The following is a 16,117-nucleotide window of genomic DNA, read 5'->3' as shown; positions in this document are numbered from 1 at the left end:
GCAACATTAAAGATTTTGCTTTCAGCTGCCCAAACCTCTTGAATATTCATTAAATCTCTCCACCTTTATAACTCTCTCTCTTTTTAAGATGCTCCTTGAAGCCTGCTTCTTTGGTTAAGCTTTCAGTTATCTGACCTGATTTCGCTTTCTGTGGTTCAGTGTCAACTTTTTAAAAATTGATATCACTCGAGTTATTCACTTAGAATTTTCTGCTATGTGAAATGCACTGCACTAGTATAAGTTGTTTAAAATATTTTTCTCACAGCATTAAAGCTTCAGTTGAAAGTTTGAACAGCACCTCGTTTCTGAGTGTATCAGAATCTATGTAAGATCATTGCAGAATTTTCAGACTGCATCCTATCACTTAATGGCACATTGTGAATCTAAATTCTTCAGTAGTAAGGACTTTTTTTTTGCTTCCCAAAACAGTTGGATCCTAAACCACTTTGAAATCAAATTACAACTATTTATGCAACAACTCTATTTGCTGATCCATTTTGTTGATCTTCTCTGAACTTTTGTTGATCTTCTCTGCAGCTCCATGTAATAACAGAACATTTTCTGTCTTGTCCCATGGCCACCTCTGGTGCAACATCAAAAGTATAAATCATTCTGTTCTTTTATTTTGAGGTGGGTCACCTCCAAGGGGGGGGAGAAATCAAGTTTAAGAGCAGCACTTGTGCATATTAAGTAAGCTGCAGAATAATTGTAGGTTCTCTGATTGATTCTTGCCGGATTCAAAGTTTGCTGAGACTTCTTCCTTTTCCTTTTGTCCGTTCTTTCTCCTCCTCTCCCCCCCCCCCCCCCCCTGCTCACTCCCAAGGATTTACAAGCCCAAGATAGGGCTCATCGTATTGGACAGCAGAATGAAGTCCGTGTCTTGCGCCTCTGCACAGTCAACAGTGTGGAGGAGAAAATTCTTGCTGCTGCCAAATACAAGCTTAATGTGGACCAGAAAGTTATCCAGGCTGGTATGTTTGATCAAAAATCTTCAAGTCATGAGCGTCGAGTTTTCCTGCAGGCTTTGTTGGAGCATGAGGAGCAGAATGAGGTATGTGTAATTTTTTACAATGATTACAATCTTGAGATATCTTTGAGGCAAAATCTACACATTCGCTGGGATTTGCACCAGGATATGTTTAATCTATTTTTGCAAAAAAAAAATCACCTCACTAAAGGGTGTAATGTTTATAAAATGAATGAGAGATATTAATCATGTGTAAATATTTTTGTATATGTAGAGAATATTTAATTTATTGTCATAGGTATGTAAGAATGGAAAATTATTGTATTCTTTGAAACTAGGTAGTACCATCCCAATTATAAAGCATACTGCATGATCCAGTTGTAGCTACAAACCAAGTTCGGGAGAATACTTAAAGACTATCTGATCACTTTGTACCATTTTAGCTTTTCCTCACTGAAATGTTCCATGGTTTACCCTCATTTTAGCATGGTTTGTTCCTCTAGCTATATGCAGCCTTCATTACGTTATCTTGACAACTCTGATCAATAGAGGATTGATTATAGAATACCCATAGGTCTTACTTGCGGCAGGTAATTGACAGCATTCTGTTTTAAAGCTAGTTTTAATTTTATTTTAAACCAGCAAGTCAAGTAAACTAAGCAGTTGATAATCATATGGCAAACTGCAGGATCAATAACATATTCCATTCTTTATTTAAAGGATTATACATCCATATCTTTGATTAGATGCTTTGTGCCTTTTGTAAGATGCTATTAGCTTGCCTTCATCGTGCTTGTGGAACTTTTGCAGTTTTGAAATGAGGAGAAGGGAGCTCTTTTGATTGGACTTTAACTCTTGTCTGAAAGGAATCTGCAAATGAAAGATTACTTCAGGGAAACTAAAGTAGTGGAAAGAGCAAACTAGTATCATGTGTACCTTTGACAATTACTCTTATCGTTGGTGCACATTGTATATAAGCTAACAACATCTGGTTAGTTTATAAAACTTAGATACTCTTCATTCCAACAGTCAACCCTAGTTTAAAGTGTACACAGTAGAATTTCAAAAGTGAAAGTTACACACATCTACGTGCAGGCATCCTAAGACCTAGATACAATAATATCAACTTCTGCAAGTACACTCTATCGTTGTCACTCATATGGCTGGAGGAAACCTTCACTAGTCTGTGAAATGAGCAAAGGGCTTCTAACTTAAAGATCTGTAAATCTCAATAACATACATGTAGGCTTTGTAGAATAAAACCCACATGTATTCATATTCAGTGAAAAATGTGAAACATGAGACCTTGATGTGTTTTTTAAATATAATCTTGTGTTGAAGTACAAAACACAGTGCAAGACTTTGTATATTATTCCTGCTATGAATTATACCAGACCAAATTGTTCAGTGATTGTGCAAACAAAACTGTGCTTTGTTTTGTTGCCATCAAAATTGAACAGATATGTTTAGTCTCTCAAAGCCACGAATAATGACATGAAATCTTCAAAACAATGTAATAATTATCTGCCTTCTGCATATTTGCAGAATGTGCCTTTATCATGGAGTTTGCGGTATATGCTAAAGTGAATTGCTGTCAGAAATGTGAATTATTCCATTTCCATCCAGTTACATCTTTAACGTGAAGATCTGTGTTATGCTCGATAATTAGTACTTGTGTGCAGAGTTTAAAATTTTGATTGCTAATTTCAAGTACTTAAGGATGGCAGAGAGCTGACTTTTTCAAATCTGAAAACTTGCTGCAATGAGCTATTTTGCATAGCAGCAACTGGTTGTGTCCTGCATCTCTTTTGTCAAATAGTGTTGTCTCCCTATATAGTGACTTTCAATTTTACCTGCTATAATTTTTCTCTTCAGTGAATTTGCATTCACTTTGGCTGTGAAACCCACCAATAGGGGGCCTGTTTTATTGTGTGGCTAATACCCATGAACAAAGACATGGTTTAAAATTTAAAGTAGTTTTCATGAAAATATTGCCCCTATTCATAAAGCCAATAAATAATGCAATTTCTCCTTCAGTGGTATTGTAGAATCTAATTGTGGAGGGATGGAGACAATATTGCATTTGGGTGTTATGGGGCTCTTCCTGGTAATAAAACAAATGTACTTTTGTTTTGGGTAAGCTTTTAATTACTGTGCTAGAAAAATGATCTATGCCAGAAAGTCATCAAGTTTTTATGGGGCTTCCTTTTTGAGTAAACCATTTATAATCCAATGTTCGTCAAGCAAATATGGGCCTGAGTTTGGTTAACTTATTTTTTAAAATATTTTTGGTTCTCTTAAAAAAGTACCCTATGTTCCAGGGATGCTTTAGTTGCAAATATGCATGTAAATTGCTGAGACTTTAGTCATCTGTTTGCAAACATCGGATTTTTTTATTGAGTGGCACTTTCGTTAAAATTCAAAATTAATCCGATGGCTAACATGGCTCCTATTTTTAAAATGACGTGTGGAGTTACCATTCCCATTGTCCAAAGTTTTTAAGTTGCCTGAATTCAGCAAAACAGTCATAACCGATTATTTCCCCATAAAATGAAAAATTTCAGTTTACTTTCATGTGCAATCCTCAAGTGTTCTGAAGCATCTTCTGCTGTATTGTTGGAGAAATCAATCTTGTAACATTGCATTCTTTCACCACCAGGGGGACACCAATGCTTCTCCTTCCTGCAGTACTACCTGGGTAGGATAACATCACTGGCCGGCTTTTGATCTATAGCTGTGCTCAATAACTTTAAAAATGAGTATATGCTACAAACAGTGTCTTATTTATACGCTGTATTTTATACTTAATCAGCTGATTTAGTTTTGATAGCATAATAGCTATTGGAGTTGGAGTTTTTCAGTGAAATTGCATTTTATCAATCCAACCTTGTAACCAAAAGTGGTAATTAGTTAAAGATCTAATTAAACATGCTGAAAAACTCTCAACTCTTAATAATGGATGGCTAGGCGTAAAATTCACATTGGCTTAATCCTATGGTTCTGTTAACCAGATAGTATGTTTACTATAAAATCCTTGCTAGTTTGTCTTGATTAGCATTTGTTACCGCCAAGCTTTTTGAAAAGCTGGAACCATAAAATGTGATATTTGGCAATGCGATTGGTTGACAATGTTATGTTCTTGTATCTGCAATTATAAGCTACTGATTTGGGCTGTAGTGATAAATACAATTTTTGGGGATTGACAGGATTTATAATATGTAACAGCTGACCTCGCAGCCAATGATAGATGGTGAGGAAAGAAAGAACTTAAGTAAGCGATTCATGTAGAGAGATACAAAGTGAGAAATCTGCAGTGAGGATGTTAGTGTGATAATATAATCATGAGGAAAAATCAAAGTCACTGTATCTATTTTAAAAAAGTCAGATAAAAGTAATTTAACTCTGCTGACATATTGCAATGACTGGTTTCTAAATTTCCACGCGCTAGGGCATTTTAGAGATGATTTCAAGATTGTTTAAATTAGAGCTGGTAAAACATGCAAGCATGTAACCATTTGAATGGTGCAATTTGCCTTTTGTTGTAATATAGTACTAGATTTAAATCCAAACTTGGCAGATTCTGATATATTACAATTTTCATTTTTAGCAATGAATCTCAATTCTTACAAATAATGACCAATTAAATTGATTAGCTCTAATTAATCAGATCTGCACAAATTTAAAAGAATGTTACTAGTCCAGAAATCTTTACTTAAGATCTTTTTATAGGTCACTCACACTAATGAGGTGCCACTGTAACTAATGAAATGAACAAATAAATCTAAAGAGCCTCTGACACATAGCAATTGTGTTATATTCTGCAAGGATGCCCTAATTACTATGTGTTTGCATGTTTGTGTGATTTGATATGTGCTTCATTTCCTCCCTTTTTATTTTCTCCCTTGGCCTAAAATCATATTACAAAAGCTTTTTTTAAAATTTGGCCAGTGTTCTCACCTGTTCTCTCTGAAAATGCTGACTCTTGCTTGCATATAGTTCCATCTGCACGAGCAGCCCTTAAGTGGCCACTTTTCCTATGCAAATCTGGACACAATCAATAGGCTACTTGAATGTGGAGGCAAGAGTGTCTGAGCACAATCACGTGTTTTTCTCCTCCATGCCATTCCATTTCACCCCCAGTCAACATTCACGCTTTCCAGCAGGATAGCAATCAGGAGTTGGAATCTTGACTTGACTCAGTCCTGGGTGAAGTCAATCATAGCTGCCCTCCCCCCCCCCCCCTGTTTTCGGCTACAAGGATTAAGCCTGGAAACTTCCTGATCTATATGGCTTTGCACCGCAGTATTTGGCCACTGTGCAATTGGAAAAGCTGCACTTTCAAAATATACCGTAGACAAGGGAAGGACAATGCATAATGAGTTTCAATGGAATCATGCTGCATTTACTCAGCCATGTCTGACTTCATGATCCTTTTTAGAACTGTAAGTGCAAAACTTCTGCATCATCTCAGTGGTATTATGAGTAGTGCAGAATTGTCTGGAGTAAAAATCCATCATTGCAATTGAGATTTTTTTTTTTAAAGACTGGTTTCTAGTGCCTGAAACTTGATATTTGGTATGTAGCACCAGTTGTGTAGAGTTAATTGAAAGTGCCATTATGTTGAATTGTTAGAAATATGAACATAGATGATGAAAAAATACAAATTTTTGTGTGCTGGTGATCTCTGTATAAAAAGTTGTTTGTTTTTAATAATGTAGATTATTTATCTTGCACTCTGCGTTCTAGCGGTTTCACCAATGCTATAAGTCCTTTGTGGACTTGTGGACATGATGATTGTTGTTAATTCTGTTACACAAATTTGTCTACTCATTCATTCCTGACATCAACACCAATAGTTTCTAATGAAGGTACCATGCACTGGAGACTGAGGAAGATAAAATTAAGTAGGGACCTGAGAAATAATTGTCACTTCAATCCTGAGTTGAATTTGATATCTGAAAGACTAGGGAAACAATTTAATTCTGGTGACTATCAAAATGTATGCCTTTGTTTTACATTTTCCTCTTGAATAACTTGATAAATCTTTGAATTTGATTGAATGCAACACACACAGGCTTCCATTGTATCCATTGGCTTTGGTTTGTGAAATTCGGGGCCTTTTCTATCATATTGCATTTTCAGTACTCTCAAAATTTTGATCAAACTGATTATGATGTCAGTTGGATGCTTTTGGGAAAATGGTGTTGCCTCCAGGAGTTTCCTTTCGTTGGATTTTAGTTTTACTTCCATGTTTTACTCATTGCTACGTAATAAGTTTATGAAATCCTCTCTTAGTGGAATTTCTGAAATAATCTTGTCTTTTTCACACAACAAATTTCAAGAGAGAAACTGACAAGTGTTTGCTGAAGTACTTATTTTGTCTTTCAAACTTGGTGGAAAACTCAGACCATATGTAAAGAAATGCACCTTGCTTGGCACTAGAAATATTCCTCTCAGCCTATAAAGTCAAACTAGATCACAGGAATGTACAATCTTTGTTTCCTGGTACTCAAAAAAAAACCCTCTGATACCCAACATAAAATCTCGGTCTTCAATAAGACAAAAGTTAAATATCATGTCTGCTCCTTTCTGCACAAATGGTAAACCCTAGAGTTTTGGCTTAACAGTGGAGAAGCTATGGAGGAGAAGGCACAATCTTGCTATTTTCTGGATGTGTCCAGCAATTCAGTTCTCTTGTCAAATGTGCTTTTTTAAAAAAAATTACCCAGCACACTGTCATCTTGATCCACCTATGTGCTTGCTTTGTATCCGTGTAAGAAAGTTTCTGGGCTGCTTGCTGTAGCCTGGCAATGCATCCCATCCCACCAATTTGATGTCTTCTGTGTTGAAAGATTATTAGAAATTTCTGAAAACCTAGTGGTGTGTTTGTCAAAGCAGAACTGAGAAATTTTCAAGAAACTTATTCCCGGACTTGGCTTATTGCTAGCGACAGATCAGCATGGCAGTTCCCAATTGGATGGTTTGATTAATCATGTGATACCTAACTTGCAGAGCTCTGGCAACATAACCATGTGTCAATATTTCAAGGAGTCACAGGTTTGCTCTCAAATATAAGTACCATTTGATCAGTTAGTCACCCAAAAGACACATTTAGTGTTCTGCACTGTCATGTATTCTATTCCTTTTTTTAAAACATATATGTCAATATATGGTAACTGAAGGTCTTAATTAAAACATTGTTATCTAGCTAAACTATTCAATCTTCCCAATATTCAGCTTGTTGCTGTTACTGATTCATATATCACATATTTGATGGGCATCGCTATGTTAACCTTTCATAAATCATGGAATTCAAATGTGTTTGCATTCTGATATCTAATTCGCTGTGCTACGTGTAATGCTTACTGGAGATTCTGAGATTTAAAATAACAGCAGCATCCTATTTTTGTGTACCCTGTCCCTGTTTCTGGACTCATTAGTGTGGAGTGGCCCTAGCCTCTTAAACTAATTATATATATTTTTAAGTACAATTGGAAAAACAAGTTTTCAAATAAAATTATAGCTTAGCAGAGAGATGATGTTTCCATCAACCTGAAAAATTTGTTTCGGTAAATAGAATGAATCTAGTTGTTAGCTTGCAACTGCTAAGAAAATATTTAATTGCCATCTTAACTCCTTGACTTACAGGAAGAAGATGAGGTTCCAGATGATGAGACGCTGAATCAGATGATTGCTCGGCATGAAGAGGAGTTTGAGTTGTTCATGGTAATGGCATAAATTATGTGAAGTAGTCAAAGGCTCAGAATTTGGTTTCTAATTGTACAACCTTAGAATGTTTGAGAGGAAGGGTATCATATGGCTAATCATTTTAGTTTCACGGGTATTAAAATTATACTGAAGAACTGTAATTTTATTTATTCAGCCATAGTTACAGTCTTTGGCATTCATTTATATTTTCAAGCTCAATGCTGTTGTTAGCGACAGCTCAGAATTAATGCTTCTACATGGAAAGGAAAATAAAATTGTCAGCTCTTTCACATAGTATTGGTGACACATGCAGTTACAATGACATAGCTGCCAACCACTTCTTTTGGAGCAGATAGTCAGTTTTTATAGCTCCTGTTTGCATAGGGGCCTGGAAAACATCCAATTACAGAAGAGGTTCCCATCTGGTGGGTACAGTTTAGAGCCAAATACTCTGGTCATGCAGCCCTTAAATAAAAATAGCAATGAAATTATATTGATTCCCACATCTATGGTTTAAAAACTGGTTGCTGCTTAAACATATAGGCATTTTCGACCTCCTGCGATTTTAATTTAATTATATACTGGAAACTGCTATTAATACCATCCGGAAGGTAAGGTGCAATTATTCATTTGTACTCCTATGCCTGTCACTTTAATACAGGAGAATGAGTGAGTTCAGGTGTGTAGGAAACTGGAAGACAGTTGCCGTTATTAATCTGCTTGCATGATCTCTAATACCTTTCTAGCAAGACTAAACAGCTTGAGTTTAAAAAGTAGGCTGTTTACATTTCCTATTCATATTCTTGAGTGTGTCTAGAATCTACACTGATCAGTTGTGAAGTATACACAGTGAAGCCACTTCAGTCAACCACCATTCTCAGGAAAAAAACTTGGGTAACCTCAGACCGATGGTGTACAGACCCACATGCCATTTTGTCATGACATCCTGATGTACACTTGAACAATGCAGTTTCCAAATAAAAATGCAGCAAAAAGCCAAAGTTCTTCCACACAAAGGGTGCCACTTTAATCCTGAGACTGTGACGCTCTTAAGATCTGGCTGTTCTTTGATATTGCTGACTGTCAGAGTTGCTCTCACTGCACATAGCTCACAACTGATCAATATAAATCACATATCACATTGAACAGTGATAAGAAATTTATGAATCTAGTTTGAACTGTAAGTTTGGTGTAATTTGTTTAAGGACAGGGAAAGTAGACAATTTTAATTTAATTTTGCATATTGGACTTCAAGTTTATTGCAGATTCTGATTTCTATTCATTTTTAACTTAACTATATCACTGAAAAATATCTTCTTGTGTTTCATGAAAATATTAGCATTTTGGAAGGAGGAAGAAAGCAGCAAAGTAGTTTGTTCGTCAATGACCACCCATGTAATAAATTCTGATTGTAGTATGCTTCAGTCACTTAAAAAAACAATATTGCAAAGGCAGTGTGTAAATATTGGTTTTATGTAATCATAAGAAATGCATTGCATAGTTGTTTTAAAATTAACAATTGCCACATTTCCTTCTGCTGCCAATCTTAGCGCATGGATCTGGAGCGGCGAAGAGAAGACGCACGAAATCCAAAACGTAAACCACGGCTGATGGAGGAAGACGACCTTCCATCGTGGATTGTCAAAGATGATGCAGAAGTTGAACGGTTGACTTGTGAAGAGGAGGAAGAAAAGATGTTTGGGCGAGGTTCACGTATGCGCAGAGATGTGGACTACAGTGATGCTCTTACAGAAAAGCAGTGGCTAAGGGTAGGTGATGCATTTAACCATACTTCTGGAATTACTGTTTGATTTCCTGATCACATGTACATGCAAATATTTTTTGTTAAAAGCACACACGTGAAACATGAAAAGTTAATATTTAGGACACCGACCTGCCTTTTGTCACTAGTAACATTTATGAAAGTCAGTTCTGCAGAATGGACTTTTAAGTACTATCAGAATGGTGTACAGACCTATGTGTCATTTTATCATGAAGGCCTGAGATGCATTTGAACACAGTTTCATGTATTTCCATATAAAACACAGTAAAAGCCAAGATATTTCCACACAAAAACTGCTACTTAAATCTAACAATGCAATCCCCTTGAGATTTGACTGTTCTTTGATACTGCTGACTGGCAGTGTTGGTGCGCATAGCTCACAACTGATCAATGTAAATCACATCACACACTGCACAGTAGTAAGAAATGTATGAATCTAGTTTGAACTGTAAATTTGGTGCAGTTTGTTTAAGGACAGGGAAAGTAGACATGGGTATACCTGGATATTTCCATAGTTAAATTTAAAAGTTCCTGGCATTACACGAATAATCCATGTTATGCACTGGACATCCAATCATTGGTCATGAAGTCAAGATTTTGTATCATTGGGGTTTTTAGTTCCTCTATGGAGAAAGTGGAATGCGAAAAATTTTAAGTTTGAGAAAATGTTAATGTTGATGGCAAAGAGTAAAAATTGAGGAGTTGCGGGTTTCCCCTTTGTTTTCCATTGCATCTCCAATATTCCTTGTTTTTATGTCATTCAATGTTCTTTCACCTCCCAAATCCTTGCACATCATCCCAGAACTCCATGTTTGAATCTTCAGACTTGATTTCAACCCACTATAGTACCATAATCATTCATGAAAGCCACAAATGCTATCCTACTTTACTTTGACCATGGTAAACCGTCCTTTTTCACCATTCTCTACTCTCCTGCTGACTTTGACACGGTTGACCACCATTCTACTCTTATCGCCTCTCCTTTGCCGTCCAACTGGGTGAGACTACACCCTGCCTGATTCCACTCTTGTCAATCAAGTTGTAGCCAGAGAATCACCTGCAATGACTTCTCGTCCTGCTCACACACAGTTGCCTCTGGTTTCCCCAAGGATCCGTGGCACATTCCTATTTTCCATCATTATGCTGCTCCTCAGCAACATTCTCTGAAAGCACCTTACCTTGACTGTGTTTTTGAAGGGGACCAGATGCAAGTTGTCTTTGGGATACCTGAACAAATTGTTTGATCTGGAAATTAGACAGGTGAAAGGCTGAAGAGAGAAATTCTGAATTTACTGTTGAAGGCCATGGCAAGTATGGAGTCTGCAAAATGTATGACAAATTGATCACTATTGTGCCATGCAACAGTCAATTAATGCAGCATCTTTGACCTTGAATGATTAACAGTATTCTTTTCAAAAGACCCAAAAAATTAGATCAAATGTAGAATTTTCCTGCAAACTTTGTTTAAAGCTGAAGACCTGAGCTCTTTGGAATAATGTAGGGATCACATCACTGATGTACAACCTCAGTGTTTGCTTGATGGTTTTCACCCATTTTGTTAGTTGTACAGCTGGTAGAAATTGACTCCTTGTGAACTGAAACTATCAGGGATCCCAGATCCATTGTGGAATAACTTTTTGGCAGTTTTTTTATTTTTGTGGAGAAGAGTAGAAACAAGTCTGGAATACAAATTGAGAGTCTTGCGGGATCTGTATTTCTTCTTGCTGTTGAAAGACATGGTGGCAAAAATAAAGGGTAATGAATGGACTGTGGTAACTTCACTTTTTAAATTATCCTCCAATTAAATAAAGTGGAGTTTCTAGGCCAACCATCTAAAGAGTCACCATCAACTATATTCTCATGGTAAACCTGTATAAAGACTTAAATTCCAAATTTTGAAGAGGGTGGTAAACTTGTAATGTTTTTAATTAGGCAATTGAAGACGGTAATTTAGAAGAAATGGAAGAGGAAATACGTCAGAAGAAAGCTAGAAAACGCAGAAGAAATGTAGATAAAGATCCATCAAAAGACGATGGAAAGAAGAAGAAAAAAAGAGGCAGACCTCCAGCTGAAAAACTGTCTCCAAATCCACCGAGAATCACAAAACAGATGAATGCAATTATTGATACCGTTATTAACTACAGAGACAGGTAAAATAAGTTTCACTTTTAAATTCTTACCTTTTGAAACCAAGCACCTCATTTGCATTTCAATCGCTCCAAAAATTCAACCTTCCAGCAGCATATAAATTAATATTTAAGGCATCGAGCTTTGCTTTCCAATGTCGAACTTATCTTGGATGAAATATAAATAGCAGCAACCATCTTTGAATTACATAGGAGATAAATGAAAAACACAGTAGTTTCTTCCGAAATGACCTTTGATTGCAACTCTTCTCAGAGGCCAATTCTTGGGTCAGCAGTCTTCAATTAAAAGAGATTATAGAATTATAATATGGTTACAGCATTGAATGAGGCTGCCTCTCTTCAGGAGCCACTCAGTTAATCTCGCTCCCCTGTCTATTCCCTGTAGTCCAATCAATTTTTCCAGTGCAGTAGCGTGCCTATGATCCCTTGAAGTTTATCACTAGCCCCCTCAGTTCACACAGCTTCCAAGTTTTTTACAAAATTTGCAAATTTTGAAATTGCTCCCTGTACATCCAAATCTGGAGCATTAATATATATCATGAACAGTAGTGGTCCTAATACTGACCCTTTGGGGAGCCTCACTGTATACCTTCAAGTTCAAAAAAAGATGCATTTGCATCTACTTTGTATGTCATGTCAATCTGCCATTTTTGCATCTATGCTGTCATTGTCCCTTTTATTACATGGGTTTCAGCTTTGATAGCAAGCCTGTTATGTGGCATTTTATCAGCCACCTTTTGTAAGCCTTTGTATACCATATCAACCATATTACCCTCTTCAACTTTCTCTGCTACCTCATCAAAACTTAAATTGTATTTAACTAATTTGATTGCCTTCAACCAATTGAGTTATAGTGGAGTTGATACAATGCATAGGCAATTGAAAACACATATGTTGCAATTGTTTTTCAACCTGTTTCTGCCCACTTGGGATATTATTGTATACACAGCTTTTCTAATTCACTGGTGCATGATCTACTGTGGCTGCCTCAGACTACAGCTCATTGAAATAAGTCTTCCTTTGTTAGGGCTAATCCAAGAGTTTTGAGATAATCCAAGAGTTTTTGACTCTAGCTGCATACTTACTTACTGAAGGAGGCACATAAAGGCCTAAATCATCTACTCAGGGTGGGAACCCCCATTTCTGATCCTGATCAGACGAAATAATACTCACCTTCCTCCCATTCTTCTGATGGAGGACCCTGCAGAATTGACACAGTGCAGGGAACCTCAGAGGGAACAACAAAGAGAATCCGTGCAGAAACAGCTCCCCGCTTTACATTATGAGCTGCTGTAATCTGTAAATAGAGTTTAAATGTCCCAAAGCTTCTTTGAAAAGCTACAGAGAGAAAGTAATTGTGTCAGGAGGTAGGGTGGGCAAGGCAAGTGATAAGGTGACAGGTGGTAGGTGGGTGAGGTGATATAAGGGGTAAGTGTGTCAATGGTATGGTCAGGACAGGGTGAAGTTGGGTGGTGGGGATGGTTGGCTTGGGGGAAGTCAGGTTGGGGGCAGGGTGGTTCTGGTGATAGGGCTATTCGGATCAAGTGTGTGGGCAGAGGTGGGGGAATCAAGTGATGGGGCTGATTGGGTAATAGGGACCAGTCAGTTCGGTTCGAGGGTGGGCAGTCAGTTGTGGGAGCTAGTCGGAGGGTAAGTGTGAGTGATGCAGGGGGGGGGAGGGGGGCGTCAGTTGTATAGTCACCACGGGTTACAGTCGTTTCTTTTCCCTCTCTAACATAACTATCTAGGTAAGTAAGTCAAAACTGTCTGAAGTCTGACTCAGATGTGAAGACTTTTTCTCGGTGTCCCGCAGAGTAGGGAAATTGCCCATCAGAAGTTCAAACTTCCTATATAATTCCCAAGGACTGCTTGCATTGGAATTTCTGAGGGGAAACACTTGGGAGGTATGTCTGATATCTTGACTATCTGGAGGTCAGAAGATCCAGACCAAGATATTTCCACAATCTGATTAAATAAACAAATTTACACAAAAAGCATGGTGCATCTTTATGGCATATGCGAAATACTGCAATGCCTTCAAAAATAGACAAATAGACTGAAGGGCATGTTAGTAGGGTGGTGAAAAAGGCATATGGGACACTTGCCTTTATCAATCAAGGCATAGATTACAAAAGCAGGGAAGTCATGTTAGAGTTGTATAGAACTTTGGTGAGTTCACAGCTAGAGTACTGTGTGCAGTTCTGGTTGCCACATTATAGGAAGGATTTAATTGCACTGGAGGGAGTGCAGAGGAGATTCACGAGGATGCAGCCTGAGATGGGATGGAACATTTAAGTTATGAAGAGAGGTTGAGTAGGCTTGGGTTGTTTTCGTTGGAGCAGAGAAGACTGAGGGGCGACCTAATTGGGGTGTACAAGATTGAGGGGCATGGACAGAGTGGAAGAGTCAGTCACGAGGAGTCACAAGTTCAAGGTGAGGGGCAGGAGATTTAAGGGGGGGTGTGAGGACAGACCTTTTTTGTCTAGAGGGTGGTGAGGGTATTGGAGGCGAGCTGCCTCACAACCTTTAAAAAGTACCTTGATGAGCACTCAGCATGACATAACATTCAAGGCTATGGGCCAAGTGCTGGTAAATGGGATTAGGTGGGAAGTCAAGTGTTTCTTGCACGTCATTGCAGACTCAATGGGCCGAAAGGCCTCTTCATAGAATCCCTCAGTGCAGAAGGAGGCCATTCAGCCCATGAACCCACACTGACAACAATCCCACCCGGCCCTATCCCCATAACCCCACGTATTTACCCTGCTAGTTCCCCTGACACTAAAGGGCAATTTAGCACGGCCAATCAACTAACCCACACATATTTGGATTGTGGGAGGAAACTGGAGCACTTGGAGGAAACCCACACAAACACTGGCAGAACGTACAAACTCCACACAGACAGTGACCCGAGGCTAAAGTTGAACCTGGGTCCCTGGCGCAGAGGCAGCAGTGCCACCACTCTTCTGCACTGTATGATTCTATGATTAATAGGACAATCAAAATACTATTGATGATGGAAATCTGAAATTAAAACAAAGTATTGGAAATACTCAGCAAATCAGACATTATCTGTTTTATTGAAAGGTCATCAACCTGAAAAAGTTATCTTTGTTTCTCCCACAACAGATTCTGCTGAGTGTGTCCATGATTTCCTGTGACTAATAGGTGTAGATTAGGTGAGGGAGAAGATTTTACGATCAATCGTAAATAAACTTTGGGGCTGCTTTTAGTGTGACACTGAGTGTAATAATGAATTTACAGTTGAAAGAAAGTGAATTTCAGATATATGTACAGATGGAGTTTGGATTGAATTCATACAAATTGTTTTTGTAATGTATTAGTGATGTGTGTTTTTGTGTGTGTGTGTAGAACTAATCTATTTGCATTTACTTTTGCCTTGAAACTAGCTTGAGCCGACAGCTGAGTGAGGTTTTTATCCAATTGCCTTCACGGAAAGAGCTGCCTGAATACTATGAGCTAATCAGAAAACCTGTGGATTTCAAAAAAATCAAGGTGGGATAGATCTTTATAACAGAGCAGTTACAAACAATTGTTTTACCACTAAAAAATAATCAGATTTTACTTTAAAAATGAATTGAATGAAAGAATTCGTGCAAATTTTCACCATCCAGTTTAACATGGAAAATGTTGAGTAGGACTTGCATTCAAAATTAAATATCTCAAGGCGATTTTAAAAATGCTATTTAAAAATAAATGGTTACTTAAGTGGCCTTGTTGGAGAGAAGATAGCACGCTGTAAATGTTGAACCAAAAATGAAATATGGAATTTACTTTGAAGGCAGGAATGTCTTGTATAAGGAATTTTGTCTTTTTGGCACAACGCTCCTCTTTGTTTTAAAGGCCCTGATGAAGAGTGATGAGATATTGCATGAACTTTATTACTCTCTGTTCAAAGGTCTCGAATTTGTTTGTTTTCTTCTCCCTATCCTCCTAACCAAAATGTGCCAGCACCATCTTTCTATTCAGGCAATGTTCTCCTCGAATGAAAAACTTGTGCTTGCAAAGAACTGAAACTAAAAGTAGAACATAGAACAGTACAGCACAGAACAGGCCCTTCGGCCCACGATGTTGTGCCGAGCTTTATCTGAAACCAAGATCAAGCTATCCCACTCCCTATCATCCTGGTGTGCTCCATGTGCCTATCCAATAACCGCTTAAATCTTCCTAAAATGCTGACTCCACTATCACTGCAGGCAGTCCATTCCACACCCCAACCACTCTCTGCGTAAAGAACCTACCTCTGATATCCTTCCTATATCTCCCACCACGAACCCTATAGTTATGCCCCCTTGTAATAGCTCCATCCACCCGAGGAAATAGTCTTTGAACGTTCACTCTATCTATCCCCTTCATCATTTTATAAACCTCTATTAAGTTTCCCCTCAGCCTCCTCCGCTCCAGAGAGAACAGCCCTAGCTCCCTCAACCTTTCCTCATAAGACCTACCCTCCAAACCAGGCAGCATCCTGGTAAATCTCCTCTGCACTCTTTC

The 16,117-nt window shown here is 38.0% G+C and overlaps 1 protein-coding gene across 3 annotated transcripts in view; it reads left to right on the top strand.

Moving 5' to 3' along the window:
* LOC144494859 (SWI/SNF-related matrix-associated actin-dependent regulator of chromatin subfamily A member 2-like) overlaps positions 1–16,117 on the top strand; it is a 132,857-nt gene that overhangs the window by 95,744 nt on the left and 20,996 nt on the right. For all 3 annotated transcript variants that reach the window (XM_078214314.1, XM_078214315.1, XM_078214313.1), the window contains exons 26-31: positions 824–1,051; positions 3,627–3,665; positions 7,616–7,693; positions 9,226–9,444; positions 11,391–11,608; positions 15,013–15,118. In XM_078214314.1, coding sequence (XP_078070440.1) covers positions 824–1,051; positions 3,627–3,665; positions 7,616–7,693; positions 9,226–9,444; positions 11,391–11,608; positions 15,013–15,118 — 888 coding nt within the window. The remainder of the gene's footprint in view (positions 1–823; positions 1,052–3,626; positions 3,666–7,615; positions 7,694–9,225; positions 9,445–11,390; positions 11,609–15,012; positions 15,119–16,117) is intronic.

The sequence above is a fragment of the Mustelus asterias genome, chromosome 6 (genome assembly GCF_964213995.1).
Source record: "Mustelus asterias chromosome 6, sMusAst1.hap1.1, whole genome shotgun sequence".
Taxonomy (NCBI): Eukaryota; Metazoa; Chordata; class Chondrichthyes; order Carcharhiniformes; family Triakidae; genus Mustelus; species Mustelus asterias.
The sequence above is the reverse complement of the archived record's forward strand: the minus strand, read 5'-3'. Positions and strand labels throughout refer to the sequence as shown.